This window comes from Rhinatrema bivittatum, chromosome 1 (assembly GCF_901001135.1).
Source record: "Rhinatrema bivittatum chromosome 1, aRhiBiv1.1, whole genome shotgun sequence".
Classification (NCBI taxonomy): Eukaryota; Metazoa; Chordata; class Amphibia; order Gymnophiona; family Rhinatrematidae; genus Rhinatrema; species Rhinatrema bivittatum.
The window spans coordinates 396,082,354-396,102,883 of NC_042615.1; the positions used below are offsets into that span (position 1 = coordinate 396,082,354).

At 48.1% G+C, this 20,530-nt stretch overlaps 1 protein-coding gene across 1 annotated transcript in view; it reads left to right on the plus strand.

Annotated features, from left to right (window-relative positions):
- GAK (cyclin G associated kinase) overlaps window positions 1-20,530 on the plus strand; it is an 832,466-nt gene that overhangs the window by 370,156 nt on the left and 441,780 nt on the right. Inside the window, 2 exon segments of the mRNA XM_029601806.1 lie at window positions 506-700; window positions 17,049-17,166. Of these exon segments, the coding sequence (XP_029457666.1) occupies window positions 506-700; window positions 17,049-17,166 (313 nt within the window).

Here is a 20,530-nt window from a genome sequence, read left to right on the forward strand (position 1 = left end):
ACTCTGATTTTCACTAGCAATGTTGCTACATGTACCTGAAGAGCCCTGCCATAAGCACTTGTGACCACAGCTGAAGGTTTTTTTTTTAACCCCATTTGAGGATCACAGCTCACAGTCTGGGAATCCCTAATCTATCTCATCAGGTGCACTTTAAAATCATTCAATGTAGAAAGAGGAGAAATAACCCTGCTTCGTTAATTGGTACTGAAAAGGAGGGTTCATGCTGGAAATATTGCTTTCTCTGTCTGAAGTATCTATTGTATTTATCATATCCACAAGTTGTCTGAAAGATGGAGCACACCAAGAGGCTTTTAAGTTAACAGTAGAGAGGGAAAGACATCCAGATTGCAAACACCAAGATCTAGCCATTGGATATAATTACTGGAATAATTAAGAGTTTTAGCAATGGAAAATCTTCATCCAGATCTAGTGATAGTCTTATATTTATTTCATTTTTATGAATTACAATAAAACTTGACCTGACTTATTTTTCTTTTTGCTGCAGATACATTGAATATATGTGCGACATGATGGCAGAAGAACCTATTATTCCTCATAGCAAGCCTATTTTTGTGAAATCAATTATTATGACACCAGTTCCTCTCTTTAACAAACAACGCAGTGGTTGCAGACCATTCTGTGAGGTTTTTGTTGGGGAAGAAAGAGTCATAACTACATCACAGGAATACGATAAGATGAAGTATGTACACAATGGTGTCCTACATTTTGTGTTCTTTTTGGTAAATTTTCTTCCTTTTTTTTTCTTTATTCTGTATCTTTATCCCATTCCTCAATCCAGACATACCCTGGAGGATATGGGGATCCTTGTCAACTTGAGAGCTGGAAGAATGTCTCCTACCTGACACAACTTCCATGCCACTCAATTTGCAGGGGTTGTCACAGTAGGAGTAACCAGCTTCTCTCCCTTCCCAGGCCTAAGCACACAATTTTCACAGTGCATCCAGGCTTGACTGACTCAGATGAATGGGGGGATCTAAACTATAATCTGAGCCATGAGGTTAGCCCATTGAACTTAAATTTTAATGTTAACATGGCAATACTAGCTAAAATGTTCACAATATGAATTAAAAATCAGAATGAATTTCACCACAGATGTAGCGCACACAGATCTAGGGTGAGTGACAAAACATCTGCTGCTACGGTGGCATCCCTATGTGCTGACTATAGTGGTGCTGAGGGTATGCCTCAGAAGATGAGACCCTCCAGCTTTTGGGAGGCAAGATCATGTATGCAATCTAGACAGATATATGGGAAGAGATTTTATGGTAGAGACTAGTAAGGGGACAAGTACAAAAAAAAAAAAAAGGACATAAAAAGCAAAGATTAGAATAAAAAGTTTCATACTGATTGATGATAAATAGGTATATTGTTTAGTTCTGCTTTAGGCATTGTTGTAAACTTGCTTGTCTGTCACATCAAACTTTGTGTTCGGTATCCTGTTAGATTACATATTTGTGATATTAAGGAAGCAAGATTAGCCAGGTTCCTCAGAATATTTACTTGCTTTTCCTCCTGGTCATACTCCTCCTTTCTCTTTCGTCATAATGTTTAAGTAGCTTGGAACATATGATGTACCTTTTTATTCTGATCGCATTCCATATTTTCTTAGAATCCAGTCAGATTAATCCAGAGCAAGTGGGTTATGCACCTCTACCAGCAGATGGAGACAGAACACACTGACGTCACAGTATATATACCCCTGCAATGTCATCAGCCTGTTAGTATTCTCTGTCTCCTGCAAATGGATGTGCATTTCCCTACTGGAGATTGCTTTAATTTGAAAAAGGAGAAATAAGGAAAATAAATTTGCCCTGCTCTCCTGTGGTAAGACCAGACTTTCCCTCCTCCAGTTGAGAATTCCTGAGGTGATTTCTGTGGTCCCTCAGATGAGTGTCTTGGTCTGGTAGCTGGTTTTTCAGCCAGTGTGGACTTAGCTGTTAAGCATCTGAAATGCAGTGGGTCCAGGAAGCAGAGCACAGCAGTGAGAGCAAATGCCTTCTCCCCCTTCAGCCGGAGATCATCTCTGTACTTAGCCAGGTAAGGCTGAGCTCAGGTAAGTTTTGGAAAAAAATAAATAAATACAGAGTCAGAGAAGGGGAGAGATTTTGATGTAGGGCTTCCTCCTTTCCCCGGTCTCCATGCTTGGCGCACCGTTCCGACATTTGTCCCGCTCTGTGGGAGGTTGAGGGACATAAGCAGCCTGGCAGGTTGACCAGTCTGTGTCAGCTAGACCCTGCTCTGAGGCTTTTTGCTGCACCCCGCGTGGTGGACCTCAATGGTGTTTCGTTCGCTTTCTTTAGGCTGTCCTCTACATTGTCAGTTCGGTGTGTGCGTCTAGCTATGCGTCCAAGTTGTGCATCCAGTTTTTGGATGCTTAGGCTTGCCTAGTAGTCTGTGCATCCAAGTTAAGCAGCACCTTAAATGACCATCCGCTTACCTCTGTGCACAAGTTGAGCATTGCTGTGCACTTAAGTTTTTTTTTTATGGCGCCTATCATGAGGGACGCCTAAGTCTTGGATGCCTAGGTGTTGGATGTCTACATTTTGGATGTCCTAAAAAAAAAAAAGGCAGCTAGACGCACACATCTGGCCACCGCTCAGCACGCTTCTGGTCTAATGGCCCCTGTATATGAGAAACCTAAGCGCCTTTCTCTTGGCACTGCCTGTCATATTCAGGCATCGCAACCAGGAGTGCCTACTGACTTGTGCCAGCGCTGTTTGGAGGCTCATGGAGAATTACCTTTTGATTTCACTAAGCCTGGTTCTTCCCAGCCAAATGTAGGTCTGGGTAAAGACATTTCAGGTAGGGCACAAGATTTTAGAACTCCCCTAAATGGTTCTTCAGCAGGAGAAGGCAGCTCAGTAGTACACCTCAGATGCCTCCTGGTCTGGATATTTAAATTTTATTTATTTTTTATTTATTTAAAAACTCTTCTATACCGTCGTTAAGTTGGAAAACCATCACAACGGTTTACATATAGGCACGCTAAAAATTATGAGTGGTATAGATTACAAATTAAACATGTGCCATCATAGTACGGTAACAGTAAAGTACAATAAGCTATTTGTTTAAGTTAAGCTAATCAGTTTGGTATGACATTTTATCAGCGGTACAAAATTAACATTAACGTGTGTTTGTTTGGTGCGTCCATGTTAATCAATTGTTTTTCTCCTTCTCTTTGTCTTTATCGAAAGCTTGTTTATAGAGCCAGGTTTTCAGGTTAGATTTAAAGATTTTCAAATTTCTCTGGAGCCTTAATTAGAGAGGCATGGTGTTCCATAGAACTGGGCCAGCCAGTGATAGTGCTCTTTCCCTTACTTGAGTGAGTCGAGCTGATTTGACAGAGGGGACAGTTAGTAGAGCCTTATTCACAGATCTTAGGTTTCTGTGTGGGACATGTACGCGCAGTGCTGTGTTAAGCCAGTCAGCTTTTTCCTCATGTACCGTGTTTCCCCGAATATAAGACAGCGTCTTACTTTCTTTTTACCCCCAAAAGTCCCACTATGTCTTACTTTCAGGGTATGTTCTATGTAATGGCAGTGCCAAAAGTTCTGTATAATGACACTGTCAAAAAGTTTTAGTTATCTGTAAACCGATACGATGTGCAAACGGCTATCGGTATATAAAAACCTATAAATAAATAAATAAAAATGTCTTATATTGGAAAAAAAACCTGAGTGTTCAAAAAAAAATTATTTTTAAATACCTGTCGGAGGGCCGCGTGGGTCCAGGCGGCTGGCGGCGGGAGCCGGGTGGTCGCGTGTTAAATCTAGGCCGCGGGCGGGTGGGCGCTTGTTCCAGGCGGCGGCGGCGGGGGGGCGGGTGGACGCGCGTTAGTTCGAGACGGCTGGCGGGCGGCGGGTGGTCGCGTGTTAAATCTAGGCCGGGTCGCACAGGCGCGCATTCATTCACTGCCGGTGGGGGCTGCCTCGGCAGCCCCCACCGGCAGTGAATGAATACGCGCACAGGCCCACAGCGCCTGTGCGACCCCTGCGATTCGGCGCTGGGGGCTGCCGCTGGGGGCTGCCGGTGGGGGCTGCGGCAGTGAATGAATTCATTCATCCAGGCGGAGGAGCCGGCTGCTTTCACCGCTGCCGGCTGCTTTCGGCTGCCGCTGCCGGCTGCTTTCGGCGCTCAAGGCAGTCACATGCTGTGACGTCACGGCTTTCGGCGCTCAAGGCAGTCACATGCCGTGACGTCACAGCATGTGACTGCCTTGAGCGCCGAAAGCAGCCGGCAGCGGCAGCCGAAAGCAGCCGGCAGTGGCGAAAGCAGCCGGCTCCTCCGCCTGGATGAATGAATTCATTCACTGCCGCAGCCCCCACCGGCAGCCCCCAGCGCCGAATCGCAGAGGTCGCACAGGCGCTGTGGGCCTGTGCGCGCATTCATTCACTGCCGGTGGGGGCTGCCGCGGCAGCCCCCACCGGCAGTGAATGAATGCGCGCCTGTGCGACCCGGCCTAGATTTAACACGCGGCCGCCCGCCGGCCGTCTCGAACTAACACGCGTCCACCCGCCCCCCCCCCCCCCCCCCCCCCCCGCCGCCGCCGCCGCCTGGAACAAGCGCCCACCCGCCCGCGGCCTAGATTTAACACGCGACCACCCGGCTCCCGCCGCCAGCCGCCTGGACCCACGCGGCCCTCCGACAGGTATTTAAAAATAATTTTTTTTTTAAATGACAGGTACGTCTTACTTTCGGGGGATGTTACAGTAGCCGACCCCCCCTAAAATTCCCACTACGTCTTACTATCAGGGAAACACGGTATTAGCTTATGAATTATACATAGAACCTTGTATTGTATTCTTTGTTCGATTGGGAGCCAAAATAGTTCGGCGAGTGTTCCTGTTATGTGATCCTTTCTTTTCATGGGTAGAATTTTTCCAGGGATTGCAATCCTTTCTTCAGGCGCAGTCCTCAGCCCCGTCCAATGCTACCAGGGCAGAGAAGCAGGTGCAGACCTTGCCGGGACCTACTGTTAAGCGCCGGAGTACTCCTAGAGTGACAGCGAGACTGTCCGATAGAGATCCGAGTGGTATGGATGACGACGCTGATCCTGTCTCTCTGCAGCATGGTGAAAATCTTCCAGGATTAGACCCATATAGGACTATGCTATGGTTCTTCCATAGAGTTGAACTGCTGGCCATGATTTCCCAGACCTCAATAATGCTGGGAGTATCTGGGGCAGATTCCATGTCTGAGCCAAAGAAAAATCCCATTTTGATTTCCCTGCATAAAGCTTCTTGTTTTTTCCCCTGTGATGGAGGCCATTCGAGAATTGATTGATCTTGAGTGGGGCACCACAGAGGCTAATTTCAAAGGAGGTTGGGTTTTGGAAGCCCTGTACCCTCTGGATCTGGTGGTGAGAGAGCGTTTACGTTTTCCAAAAGTGGATGCACTTATATGTGCAGTCTCCAAGTGGATGACTATCCCCATAGAGGGAGGAGCAGCCTTGAAGGATTGAAACTGTCCTTAAGCAGGCATTTGAAACAATGACTTTGCATATAGCTTCTTGTTCCTGGTGGCTCACTCTTGTTTATATCTCTCTCAAAAGGTTGATGACTCTTGGGTGAATTCCAGGGCAGTTATGGAGCTAGCGGCCACTTTCTTGGCAGATAGAGGCTGTGATTTAGTCTGCACCTCAGCCAGAGGGGTAGTTTCGGTAATAGCGACCAGACATCAATTATGTGACCTCCAAGGCTAACCTCACAAAATTGCCCTTTAAAGGCTCGCTCTTGTTTGGGAGCGATTTGGAGAAACTGGCCAGTAAGTGGGATGAATCACCGTTTCCTCGGTTACCGGAGAATAAGAAGCAGACACCACGCTCCATTAGCATGAGAGGTCATAAGAGATCCAAGCGTTTTCAACCCTATAGAGGAACAATCTTTCAGAAGACTCTGCCTTTTGTAGGTCTCAGTCCTTTCTTCCTAGACAGCCCTGAAGGGGGCGTGGGCTCAGGAAGTGGATCCTTCCAATGAAGGTTTGCCAACCCCCCCACCCCCCGAGAACAGGAGATGGGGGACTTCTCCCTCTCTTCTATCAGAGGTGGGTCAAGGTCATATTGGATCAATGGGTCCTGGAGGTAATGTGAGTAGGATATGTGCTGGAGTTTTGCAGTATGCCTCGGGACGTGTTCGTAGTCTCTCCTTGCCACTCCCTGCAAAACAAGTGGGCAGTGGAGAATATGTTGGCGAGGCTCCTCAGTCTGAGGGTTGTGATTCCGGTGCCCACATTTCAAGAAAATATGGGGCGATATTCAGTTTATTTCATTGTGCCCAAGAAAGAGGGATCCTTTCATCCCATATTGGATCTCAAAGGTGTCAACTGTCATCTGCGGGTGATGCATTTTCACATGGAGGCCTTACGCTCAGTAATAATGGCCATATGTTGGGGGAATTTCTGAACTCTTTGGACCTGTCTGTACCATATCATCACATTCCCATTCGACTAGAGTATCAATGCTTTCTGCGGCTCACAGTTCTGGGATGCCATTATCAGTTTTGGGCACTGCCTTTTGGTCTGGCCACCACTCCTAGGACCTTTTTCAAGGTAATAGTGGTAGTTGTGGCAGAATAGAGAGAGGATGGGATCTTAGTACACCCAAATCTGGACAACTGGCTGATTCGAGCCAAGTTGCTGGAAGAGAGCTGCATGGTGCCCGCAAGGTGATCTCCCTATTGCAGGAGCTCAGCTGGGTGGTGAACCTGACCAAGAGCAGTCTTCAGCTTGTTCAGTTGTTGGACTATCTTGGGTTCGGTTTGACATGAAGCAGGGCAAGGTTTTCCTGCAGAAAGCTCGTATTCAGAAGTTGATGGCACAGCTACGTGTGTTGATGGACACTCTGGCTGATCATATGGTCCCACCTGAAGGTACTTGGTTTAATGGCAGTAACCCTAGAAGTGGTACCGTGGGCAAGAGCGCATATGCGTCCTCTTGAGCACTCCCTGTTGTCTTGGTGGAACCCGCAGTCTCTGGACTAATCAGTTTTGCGCCAACTGTCGATGGAGGTCTCCTCCCAGCTGCAGTGGTGGCTACAGCCTGATCACCTAAGGAAGGGAGTTTCCCTAGCACCACTGGACTTGGCTAGTAATGATGACAGAAGGAATCTTCCATGGTTGGGGAGCTCACTGTAAGGAGCTGACAGCGCAAGGGCGCTGGAATGCAGAAGAGTCTCTCTGGAACATCAATTGTTCGGAAGCCAGAGCAATCTGGCTTGCATGTTTGCAGTTCAGCACAGGCTGTAGGGTCGAGCAGTCTGGATATTGTTGGACAATGCAGGGTGGAACCAAAAGCCAACAAGTGAGATAGATCAGCTTATGGGAATGGTCGAACTATATCTCCAGATGATCTCAGCCTCGCATATAGCAGGAAAAGATTATGAAAGAGCAGTCTTTCTCAGCCATGAAAGTCTGGACCCAGGAGAATCGGCGCTATCAACCAAGGCATTTCAGCTGATTCTAGATCACTGTGGTCTCCCATTTCTAGACCTGCTGGCAACTACTCGCAATGCAAAATTTCCAAGATTCTTCAGTCACAGGAGAGATTCAAAGTCATTGGGGATTGATGCCTTGGTGCCGGAGTGGCCGGAAGACAAGTTGCTGAATGCTTTTCCTCCATAGCCCATGTTGGGCAGATTAGTCTGAGGGATGGTGCTCTTGGTTGCTTCAGATTGGCCCAGGAGACATGATATGCAGATCTGTGGTGGCTCCTTGTAGAATCGCCCCTTCAGCTTCTGGCGCACAGGAATCTATTATGGCACAAAGATCCAAATCAATTTTTGTCTTCCTGTATGGCCCTTGAAAAGGGCTCGCTTGCTGAAATGTGGATACTCTGTGGCAGTGATTTCCACCTTGCCTGGAACTAAAAAGTTTTCCACTTCTATGGCCTTTGTGTGGGTTTGGTGAGTGTTTGAAGGTCTGGTGTGAGGATCAAGGTTCTCTTCCTTGTTCGGTCAAGATCCCGCTCATTTTGAAATTTTTACATGATGTCTTGAATAAAGGCTTGACACTTAATTCCTGAAAGATACAAGTAACGGCTCTTGCCTGTTTCAGAGGTCAGGTGAATGGCGGATCCTTGTCAGCTTAACCTGATGTGGCCCATTTCTTGAAGAGTGAAACATCTTCGTGCACCTTTGCAGTTTCCGGTGCCCTTATGGAGTCTTAATTTGGTTTTGGATTTCTTAGCGGGTCCTACGTTTAGACCAATGTGTAACATGTCCTTGCGGTTACTGACATTGAAAATGTTGTTTCTTGTTGCAATCTGTTCTGTGTATAGTGTTTCAAAACTGCAGACCTTGTCTTGTCAGGAGCCATTCCTCCGGGTGACTCTGGGGGGTAATACAGCTGCATACTGTTCCTTCCTTTTTACCGAAGGTAGTCACTGACTTTCACTTGAATCAGTCCATCTCCCTGCCATCTCTGAACAGAGAAAAATGTAGAGGAGTATAGTCTTTTGGGACTTTTGGTTGTCAAGAGACATATTGTCCGGTATCTTGAGCTTACCAAGCCTTACTAGAAGACAGATTGTCTTTGTCCTTCACGGTGGTACTAGGCAGGGAGAGCCAGCCTTGCGGGATTAAGGAGGTAGTCATGGCTGCATAGGTTGATGCTGGGAAGCAGTTACCTAGTCAGGACAGGGTTCTTTCCACTAGGACTCAGGCAATGTCATGGGTGGAAGTGAAATTTTTGTCTCCTGTCGACATTTGCCGAGCTGCAAGATGGTCCTCATTACACACTTTTTCCAAGTATTATCGTCTGGATGTGCAGGCCTGGGAGGACACAGCCTTTGCACTTGCGGTTTTGACTAGACATGGGGCAGCCTCCCACCCTATTCAGGAGTAGCTTGGGTACATCCCACTTTTTCTGGATCCATCCAACTGGATGCTAAGAAATGAGAAATTACTACTTACCTGATAATTTCCTTTTCTTTAGGACAGTCAGATGAATCCAGCTTCCCTCCCTTGGCTGCCAAATGGTTGTATTATGGTCCTCCTCCATGACTACATGTTACAGGGATTACTGGTAAGTGTTTGTCCAGTCCCTAGACTAGTGTTAATACATTATTGTCTGAGCTCAGTGTTGCCTGTTTAATCAAGTTTTTGTTAGTTTGTCCACAGTTGCTTTTGAAGAGAATTCTGGCAGGCTGATGTCACTGCAGGGGTATATATACTGTGACGTCAGTTTGTTCCGTCTCCATTTGTTGGTAGACGTGCTGTTCTAAAGAAAAGGAAATTATCAGGTAAGTAGTAATTTCTCACTTGAAGCATCCTCTTCTTTTGGTCTTTGCTTCAGTTACTCATGCTGTATATCTGTTTTACACATGGCGCTTTGATGCCAGCGTGAAATTAAGAATCACTACAGAAGCATTTAACCACTGTCATCATTCTTAATTCAATTGAATTAAATAGGAGGAAGGTTAAAAATAATACAGTATCTTTAAAACTAATATCTTCTCACCTAGCATCCAGACTCTGAGCCCATAATAGCTCATTACAAATGGAGCATGCTTGCATTGTAACCTTGATGAAGACCATTGTGATAACTAGCATAAAGTGAAGGACAGGAATATAAAAAGAGGGGTAAAATACCCGAGGTAGTTGTGAATGAAGGCTAATAATGCCAAATCTCAGCCCTACTGATTAATGTGGATTACCATAAGCAAGGAGCTGATGGTTGTATTATCAACTCTTCTATACGTTTAGAGTAGAAATTGTTAATCTATCCTTTTTCTTCATACAGCCATGTTCGATTTACCTGTTTTAACGTAACTTTTCACTTCCCATGTTAACTGGTTTCCCCCTTGTTTATTGTAAACCGGTACGATAAGACCTATTTCCTGGCGTGTAGCCAGATGGACTCAGAACGAATGGGTATAGTTTGCTCGTGCTAGCAGTTGGAGACGGATCTGACGTCAGCACGGGTATATATACCCCCACAGGAAGCGTAGCAACTCAGTAATTTCCGTCTCCAAAGCAGTTTGGAGAGCCTGCACGCTCGCTGAGCGTGTTTCCAATCTACTTTCTACTTTCTTCTTACTAAATTTCTACTGCAACATCGAGCCCCGCACTCCTGCGGTGATACCCTTGGGGTCCCTCCCCCAGTAGAGTTTCCCGGGGTGATTTCCGTTGTCCCCCGGAGGTTTAAGACCTTGGTCCGGTGGCTGAATCGCGGCAGGGACGTAGCCCCCGGGCGAGGCTCGGGCGTGGCGAGTGAGGCGCCTCGGTCCCAGCGTGGACGAGGCAGCGGGTGCATATCCTCAAACGCGGCGGTGAAGGTACTTGCCCTCTCCCCCCGCAGCCGGAGACCGCCCGGGTTCCAGCCGGGAAGCGCCGAGGATCAGGTAAGGCGTACATCTCTTACTTTTGGTCTCCAAGGAACCGAGGATCGGCGGCGTGGCACGCCGTGGAGGGCACCATTTTGTGGGCCTTGTTCAGGTATTGAGCACCCGTGATAGGTGCATGTCTATGACTAAGCGCATATTATATACATCATTGTGCGTATATTGCTGACCGCTTATTGCTGAGAGCATATTGAATACCATTGAGTGTGTATTGCTAACCGCTTCTTGCTGAGAGCATATTGTATACTATTGAGCGTGTATTGCTAACCGCATATTGCTGAGAGCATATTTAATACTATTGAGCGTGTATTGCTGACCACTTATTGCTGAGAGCATATTGAATATCATTGAGTGTATATTGCTGCCGCATATTATTGTGCGCCTGTTGTATTAAGCGTATATTGCTGCCGCTTATTATTGTGCGCCTGTTGTATTAAGCGTATATTGCTGCCGCTTATTATTGTACGCCTGTTCTACTAAGTGTATATTGCTGCCGCATATTATTGTGCGCCGGTTGTATTAAGCGTATATTGCTGCCGCATAGCATTAAGCGTATACTTTTCAATGGAACAGAACGCCTCAGCGTCTTCAGCGGGGGCGCCTCCTGCCTCCGGCATTAAAGCCCTCGGCCTCTGCTCTGCGTGCCAGCTTAGAGCCATGCACAGTGAAGAGCCAGACTCCCTATGTGCCCAATGTGAGGAGGCCGTGGGACCCTCGGGCCAGGACCAGTCTCAGCCACGATTTGCTGACAGTTCCCCAGGGGCTACCCCAGATTTAGCAGGCAGTCTCGACCAATCTGGAATCCCGGGGGATCTTGTACCCCGGTGATTAGAGACCGCTTCAATTTCCTGGGTGGATCTCTTTAAGGGGATTCATGCCTTTGTACAGATGCAAACGGCTTCCCGTCCAGGCCCTGCAGTTCCTGCTGCGACTGCGGCGGCTGCTGCTGCGGTTGCGGATCCTGTTCCTGGACCCTCACGCCCTTATCGTGAACGGGTCCTCCCGCCGCTGGACAGTCCGGAACAGTCGGACCAGGAGGTTTCACCGGACGAAGGGGAACTTCCCTCAGGGATTGAGCCATATAGAACCATGAGACGGTTCTTCCCCAAGGAGGATCTCTTGGACCTGGTGTCTCAGTGCCTGGCGGAGTTGGATATTACAGGTCCCAGCGCTACGGTACCCTCTGCGCAGAACCCCCTGCTGGAAGGTCTTCGTCCCACAGCCCGCCATTTTCCATTCTTGCAAGCAGCACAACAACTGATAGATTTGGAATGGGCTGCACCAGCGGCCGCATTCAAAGGGGGTCGGGCCCTGACAGGCATGTACCCACTGGCACCGGCTATCCAGGAGCTGCTGGCGTGCCCTCAGGTGGACGCCTTGATTAGCGCTGTGGTCAAGCAGCCCTCAAGGAACCTCATGACCGGCGACTGGACGCCATTCTGAAACAGACTTTTGAGGTGGCAGCGCTATCTTTGCGGATCGCAACCTGCTGCACAGTGGTGACGCGTTCCTGTTTGTCACAGGTCAGGAACAACGCTCCAGCAGCAGACATGGAGTCAGCTCTCTCGTTCCTCACGGATGCCGCATCAGACCTAGTCCGGACAACAGCCAAGGGGATCTCATCCTCCGTAGCGGCCAGGAGGCAGCTCTGGATCCGGAAATGGTCAGCCGATGCGCCTTCAAAGACACGCCTCACCAGATTGCCCTTTAAGGGCTCTTTCCTGTTTGGCAGCGACCTTGATAAATTGGCCAGCACATGGGGCGCCTCTCCAGTACCTCGACTGCCGGAAGATCGGTTCAGAAGGAACCAGCGCGCCTTTCCTAGGCCCTCCAGGAGTAGAAGCTCCCAGCGCTTCATTCCCTACAGGAGTCGCTACCAGGCACCGCGTCCTCAGGCCCGGAATCAGTCCTTTCGGACCAAGCAGCGCAAGAGGGGAGCCGGCCCGGGCTCAGGTCCTGGCCGCGCCTCACAATGAGAATCCGCCGATTCATCTGGGGGACGGAGCCATAGGGGGCAGGTTAACCCTCTTCTACCCCAGATGGGTCGAGATTACGTCGGACCAGTGGGTCCTCGCCATCATCCGAGAGGGGTATTATCTGGACTTTGATCACCTCCCTCCGGACAAGTTTGTGGAATCTTCCTGTCCCACACACAGGAAGGCAGCATTGGAAGCTACCCTGGCGAGGCTCCTGTTCTTGAAAGCCATCATCCCAGTACCTGCCTGGGAAGTGAATTCTGGGCATTATTCCATTTATTTCATGGTACCCAAGAAAGGGGGCACCTTTCGGCCCGTACTGGACCTCAAGTCAGTCAATCGATACTTAAGGGTCCCGAGGTTTCGCATGGAAACTCTGCACTCCGTCAAGACCGCAGTTCAGCCAGGAGAATTCTTCACGGCATTAGACTTGTCAGAAGCCTACCTGCATATCCCGATCCATCCGGACCATCAGCGCTACCTACGCTTCAAGGTTCTAGGACGCCACTTCCAATTCCGGGCTCTGCCCTTCGGGTTGGCCACGTCACCGTGGACCTTCACCAAGGTGGTCTTAGTGGTGGCAGCGGCACTCAGACGGGAGGGAATTCTGGTCCATCCCTACCTAGACGATTGGCTGATCAGGGCAAAATCACGAGAGGAGAGCCATCGGACAACCGACAGAGTGATCGCCCTTCTGGAAAGCTTGGGCTGGGTAATCAATCTCAGCAAGAGTTGCCTACAGCCTTCCCAGTCGCTGGAATACCTGGGAGTACAGTTCGACACCCAGGCAGACACAGTCAGTCTCACTACCAAGAGAAGGTTAAAACTCCAGACGCATATCCAGTACTTGATGGGAGCCAGTCGGCCCATAGCTTGGGATTATCCGCAGGTTCTTGGTCTCATGGCATCTACCCTGGAAGTGGTACCTTGGGCAAGGGCCCATATGAGATCTCTACAACACTCCCTGCTCTCCCGCTGTCGCCCCCGTCTACGGAACTATTCCACACATTTACCTCTGCCTGCCAGAGTACGGACCCAGTTACGGTGGTGGTTGCAGTCCAACCACATGAGCAGGGGGTCGAAGATGTCCTCCCCCACGTGGACTCTGCTCACCACAGATGCCAGCCTGAGCGGCTGGGGAGCACACTGCGAAGGACTTACCGCACAAGGGCGGTGGAACAGAGAAGAGTCAGCTTGGAACATCAACCGTCTAGAGGCTCGGGCAGTCCGATTGGCATGCCTTCGCTTTGCTCACAGACTGAAGAACAGAGAATTCAGAGTGATGTCCGACAACGCCACTACGCTGGCATACATCAACCGTCAGGGCGGAACCAGAAGCCGACAAGTATCTCTGGAGATCGCCCCACTGATGGCTTGGGCAGAGGCGAATCTTCAGGACATCTCCGCCGTCCACATTGCCGGGAAGGACAACACCACGGCAGACTTCCTCAGCAGAGAAAGCCTAAATCCGGGAGAGTGGCAGGTGTCACCCACAGCCTTCCAGATGATTGTGGATCACTGGGGGATTCCGGACATGGATTTACTGGCGGACAAGTCCAATGCTCAAGTACCCAGATACTTCAGCCGCAAGCGCGACCCGTTCTCACACGGAATCGATGCCCTGGTTCAGCAGTGGCCTTCAGGGACTCTGCTATACGCCTTTCCTCCGTGGCCTCTGCTGGGCACCATCATCCACAAGATTCAGAAACACCGGGCCTAGTTCTTCTAGTGGCACCAGACTGGCCAAGAAGACCCTGGTACGCGGACATGAGAAGACTACTGGCAGGGGAGCCTCTTCCCCTGCCTCCTCTCCGGGACCTTCTACGTCAAAGTCCCATCCTCCACGAGGATCCGGCTCAATTCTCTCTTACGGTCTGGCCATTGAGAGGGCTAGACTGAAGAAAAGAGGTTACTCAGAGCCCGTGATAGATACACTCCTCCGAGCTCGCAAGTTTTCCACATCCCTCACCTACGAAAGGATCTGGAGAGTATTTGAAGCATGGTGCGACACTCATGGCACCAATCCACATGCGACCACAATCCCTATTGTGTTGGATTTCCTGCAAGATGGACTTCAGAAGGGTCTCTCCCTCAGCTCCATCAAGGTTCAGGTGGCTGCGCTGTCTTGCTACGGCCCCAAGGAGGGATGGCAAGACCATTGCCAAGCACCCAGATGTTTCTCGCTTCCTGCAAGGAGTCAAGCATATTCGTCCGCCACTGAAGTGGCCTGTGCCCTTATGGAACCTCAACCTTGTTTTGGATTTCCTCGCGGGATCCACCTTCAGACCCCTTCGGAGCCTGTCTCTCTGTTCTCTAACCTTGAAGATGGTGTTCTTGCTGGCTGTATGTTCAGCACGCCGCATCTCAGAGCTACAAGCACTGTCCTGCCGGGATCCATTTCTCAGAATCACTCCTGAGGCTATCCATCTTCGGACGGTTCCCTCTTTTCTACCTAAAGTGGTTTCATAGTTTCATCTTAACCAAACCATATCCTTGCCTACCACGGCGGGTTTGAAGAAATCTGAAGAAGGGCGTTTATTACGCTATCTCGACATTGGCAGATTGCTGCCCAGATATCTGGAAGTGACACAAGAAGTACGAAAGACGGACCATCTGTTCGTCCTGCACAGCGGGAAGAAACAAGGTGAAGCGGCCTCGCGGCCCACCATCGCCCGCTGGATTAAAGAAGTAGTCCGAGCAGCTTACGTGGAGGCTGGGAAGTCTCCTCCTCTGCAGGTCAAGGCTCATTCTACCAGAGCACAAGCGGCATCCTGGGTGGAATCCAGGATGCTGTCGCCTGCAGAAATATGTAAAGCGGCGCATGGTCCTCCCTCCATACCTTCTCCAGGTTCTACCGTCTGGATGTCCAGGCCAGGGAGGACACAGCATTTGCGAGGGTGGTACTACATGGTCCTCAGGCAGCCTCCCACCCTGGCTGGGAGTAAAGCTTTTGTACATCTCATTCGTTCTGAGTCCATCTGGCTAAACGCCAGGAAATGTTGAGATTACTTACCTGATAATCTCCTTTTCCTTAGTGTAGACAGATGGACTCAGCATCCCGCCCAGCTGCCTGTGTACATGGGTTTCACGGATCCAAGGTAAGCCATGTCATTTGTTTACATAAGAGCGTTCCCTTTTGCCAGGTGTCGACGCCTTCCGGTTGGGAATGCTGGTGGTCTCCAGCTACTATCAATCGGTCAGGGGAATCCTGTTTCACTATTTCACTGAGCGTCAGTACACACATCCATAACAGCTTTTGCAAGGAAGATTACTGAGTTGCTACGCTTCCTGTGGGGGTATATATACCCGTGCTGACGTCAGATCCGTCTCCAACTGCTAGCACGAGCATTCTATACCCATTCGTTCTGAGTCCATCTGTCTACACTAAGGAAAAGGAGATTATCAGGTAAGTAAACTCAACAGTCATGAGCATCGGTATATTAAAAGAACTTAAATAAAATAAATAAATAAAATAAGTATAAAAGATTCCTCCTAAACCATTAGGTCTTCCCTTAAAAGATTTGTTTTGTCTGCTTATATTTTTTTTTTATACTTTATATTTATTAATTTTAAACATCTTGTATGCAATTGCTTCTAGAAGAGAAATGAAATGTATGCAAAACTCTTTTTTAAAAATGAAAAAATTAACATTATCAATAATACCACTCCACAATCCCAGGAAAAATTCAAAACTTGAGGAAAACTTTGCTGAGACATCTTAACTTTTATCAGCACATTATGGCCAAAGATTTCTGAGGCATTATTGTTCAGAAGCGCCACAAGTTGGGATAGTTTGTAAAATATATATGTTTCACAGACTAAATTTAATGGCTTTTACTGGAAAATTAAGCCAGAATAGACCCCCAGTCTGAAGTACTCTAGGTTTTAAAAGTAAAAATTGGCTTTCTTCTCTGTGACGTTAGCTACATCTGATAATACTCTGATCTTACAATTTAGGCACTGGATTTCCAGGATTAAAAAAAACAAAGAACCCAGTCCCCCCTCTGGGTCTAAGATGAAGTTAATATAATTGGAATAGGCTTTTATTCATCTCCTTTAAATTCCTGTATTAAATGTAAAATGTCAAAGAAAATTTGAGAACATTTAGCCTGTTCTTCCCTTCTCTTAGCAAAGCGAGAGAAGATAATACACTCTAGAAACAGAAGAAAGGGACAACTCAAGTATTTTCAAAAACTCAAGACATATATTTTTTAATGAGTTCTACTGGATTTGTCATAGCCAACTTAGGAAACTTGATAAACGTCGGTATGTGGTGTCTAGTTACATTTTCCAATCTCTTAATCTTGTTATGCAAAAAAAAAAAAGATTTTTCATCAGTCTTTTGGACACTTTAATTTCTTAATTTTTCTTTTCCATTGAATTCGACCATTTACTAGTATTCTCCATTTTAAGTTTGCAGTTAGATATCTTGACCATAGAGTTCTGAAACTTCATTGGCTCCTCATCACATTATATTTTTATTAGTATAACCCAATCTTTTTATTTATAATTTCAACTGCCTTTCAATGCTTTTCTAAAATTGTTTATCTATTTTTGTATTCATGCACATTTCCATATTGCCATATTTTTCTAAATTATTCAACAAAGTTAAAATGATGTTGCCAAGTTATTTCCATGGTACCTGAATTAGCATATTGAAAACTAGATATAGTTTTGAAAGTAATTTAGAAATATACACATTTTATATTTTTATAGGGACTTTAAAATTGAAGATGGCAAAGCAGAAATCCCATTGAATATAACTGTTCAAGGCGATGTCCTTGTCGTAATTTATCATGCACGATCAACACTGGGTGGACGTTTACAAGCTAAGGTAATTATAACTGCTTCATTGTCTAGCTTTGCGTATTATATTTTTTTATGTCATTGATGTGTGTTGCCAAAAGTTAGGTATCTTCAACAGTCCAGACTAACTTCATATAAAGCACTTTCCAATCTATGTCAATTTTTTGCATCAGAACTGAAAAATACAGCCAAAATATGAAATGCTTTTAAAGTCCATCAGAGTCCTTCAAAAGAAATTTGAAAATTTATATTTGGTGCTTTTTCTTATTAAGAAATGTTTTAGTTGTAATACAGATATACAATGAAGTATTTGTCCTTGGTCTGCCTTAATTTCATGTTTGTTTTGTCAGTGGGATTATTCTTTCATAGGACAAATTTTGTTAGTTTATGAGCTAAAACTGTGGCATTCTTGTTATGCTCTTAAATGGATTTTTCTCCTTTGCCTGTAAGTATGGTAAATTGTATGCCTTCAAGTTTCCTACTCCAATTTTGGTTGTGTATAACTAATGATGTTACTTTGGACAGACTGGTTCCCTCTCTTCTTGCAATACATGTTGTAAAACCATTGAAGCAAATACTGTAGAGCCAAAGAGGATACTGTAATTTGTTAGTGCTGGAGTTTAGCAATATTCTAAATCCTGAGACTATTACAAATGATTCAAACGAAGGGTTGGCAAAATTTTTGGCCTGAAGGCCGCATTGAGTTTTGGGACGGCCTTCTTGGAGCAGCATGAAGTGAACTTGCATCCCAACCAAGCCAGCAGTGGTGCCATGAGTTCCACTGGCTCATGGATGTCACTTCTTCTCCCATGGTCTGGCAGAAATGATGTTCCCTGTACATACCAGGATCATTCCAGACGGTGGGTTATGTTCCATGTCCAGCAGATGGAGTCAGAACACAAAATTCCCAGGGGAGGAACCATATAACCACGCCTCCCCTATAACTGCTCTCTGTAATGTTCTGACTCCAGCAGATGTGAGCAGGGGACTTGTGGTCCCCAGCTTGTTAGCTTAGGGCTACCTCCTCAGGGGGATCAAGTTTAAAAAAAAAAAAAAAAAAAAAGTTTTAAATTTACAGTTTAGGTCACTTTGCTAAGGCTCCTCTTACAGCAGGGGGAGAGCTCTCCGCTGTTGCTGGCTCATCGCTCTCTACCCTGGTGACTTGCTGACAGGCTGTTGCCTGTTTTCTTTCTTTCTTTTCTCATTTTCCTCACTGAGGGCTCAGTTGGGGTAAATGTATATTTTGTTTCATCTTCTTTTTCAGCAGAAGACTGCAATTTTTTGGGCTCCGTTCGGCTCTCTGAGGTGAAAGTCGATAGCGCCGGCCTCTCCCTCCTGACCCAGGTTTTCCCCCCTCCCTTTTGGGGAGCGACCGACGTCCCGACCTGCGGCCCCGCGAAGCACCATTCCCCGGGGCCGCCTGTTGTCGGGAGGTTAATTCCCCGTCAGTTCTTCTTCAGGTCGGTGGGGGACCGCGGCAAGTGTCGGTTGCCGGGTCGGCGCTCATTTTAGGCGAGAGCCACCTGTAGAGCCTCCCCGCCCTCTCTCTCTCCCTGCGGCGATGCAGTCCGCGGCGCCTTGTGAGGGCTCCGACAGGGCCGTATTATTTTCTGAAGAGGGTCTGTGCTCAGGCTGTTTCCCTGAGGGGGAATGTGTGCCAGCTACTAACAAGGACGTTCGAGCTGCAGACCACGTGGGAAGGAAGCGCCAGGCCCCGTTCTCTCTCAACGCAGAAACGGCAGCCATTTTGTTGCAAGATTCTGATGCCTCGCTTTCTGAGGAGGACACGGATAATCCGTTCCTCACTTCTAGGCCCGTTTTAGACCCTTACTCCGAGTCTAATCCTGGTAGGCAGAGGGGGGATCCCCCGGGGGGGTGACCCCTCAGGATGCCAGGCCTTTTCCCCTGAATTCATAGTCCTGATGCACAGGGCTTTTCTTCAGAGCAGAGACATGACCTTCGGGAGACTTCGGGGTAAGGACAATCCCAAGACCCTGACGTGGACGGCCCAGGTGGAGGGCGACGACCCTAGGGTCCTCCGCATCTTCCAAGCGGTGGAGTTAGATGACCTAATTCCCTACATCCTTCAGGAAAATGGATATTGATCCACCTCCGGAACCGGTGGGGCCTGACCCGGCTCTCAAGAAGGGGGATCCCTGCCTAGCAGGACTGCGGCCTCTAGCCAAGTCTTTTCCCACTCATCACAAGATCTTGCAGTTGATCACTCGGGAATGGGATTCCCCGGAGGCCAACCTTAGGGTCTGTTGAGCCATGGAAAAATTGTATCCTCTGCCGGCCAATTTTTTGGAAATTCTCAAGGTTCCCTCCGTAGATTCTGCGGTATCAGCGGTCACAAAGCATACCACTATTCCTGTCACTGGAGGGACGGCGTTGAAGGATATGCAGGGTCGGAAGCTGGAGGTTTACCTCAAGTGTATCTTTGAGGTCTCGGCCTTAGGGATGCGGGCGGCTATCTGCAGTTCCCTCGCACAGCGAGTGGGTCTTCGGTGGGTGCAGCAACTTCTCACCTCCCAGTCCTTCCCAGATGCTGAGGCTCACCAGGCGGCCAGACTGGAAGGCGTGGTTGCCTATGGAGCAGATGCTTTATATGATCTTTTAAGGATCCTAGCCCGAACCATGGTGGCGGCAGTCTCAGCGTGTCGGCTCCTTTGGCTTCGCATTTGGTCGGCTGATGCCTCTTCCAAGACACGTTTGGGGTCCCTTCCTTTTAAGGGTAGGTATCTTTTTGGTGAAGACTTGGATCAGATCATCAAGTCCCTTAATGAGAACGCGGTGCACAAGTTGCCCGAAGATCGACCCCGTTCGTCAAGATCATATAATTACTCCAGAAACCGTTATCGTAACCAGCGGAGAGCGCGTCCTCAGAGGCAACAGCCACCTCAGGCTCCCTCTTCTCGTTCGCACTCCTGGAACCGGCCCTTTCGTGGGCGCCGCCAGGGTAAGGAAGCGCAGAGTGCTGGTACATCCGCTAAATCTACTCAATGATGCCAGACTGACCCGCGAGGTGGTCCCTCGACTGGGGGGTCGCCTTGCTCTCTTTTGCGAAGAGTGGGTCCAAATCACGTCGGATCAATGGGTTCTGGGTATTTTAAGACGCGGTTACGCTTTGGATTTTGTTTGCGCTCCTCGGGACCGGTTCCTGTTTTCCCCTTGCTGGTCCTTAATCAAACAGGGAGCCGTGCGGCAGACCCTCGATCATCTCCTTCAATTGGGGGCGATAGTGCTGGTGCCAGCCGCCGAACTGGGCCAGGGGCATTATTCAATCTACTTTGTGGTTCCCAAGAAGGAAGGTACTTTTCGTCCTATCTTGGACCTCAAGCAGGTCAACCGGTCCCTCAGAGTTCCTCGTTTCCGCATGGAGACAATCCGTT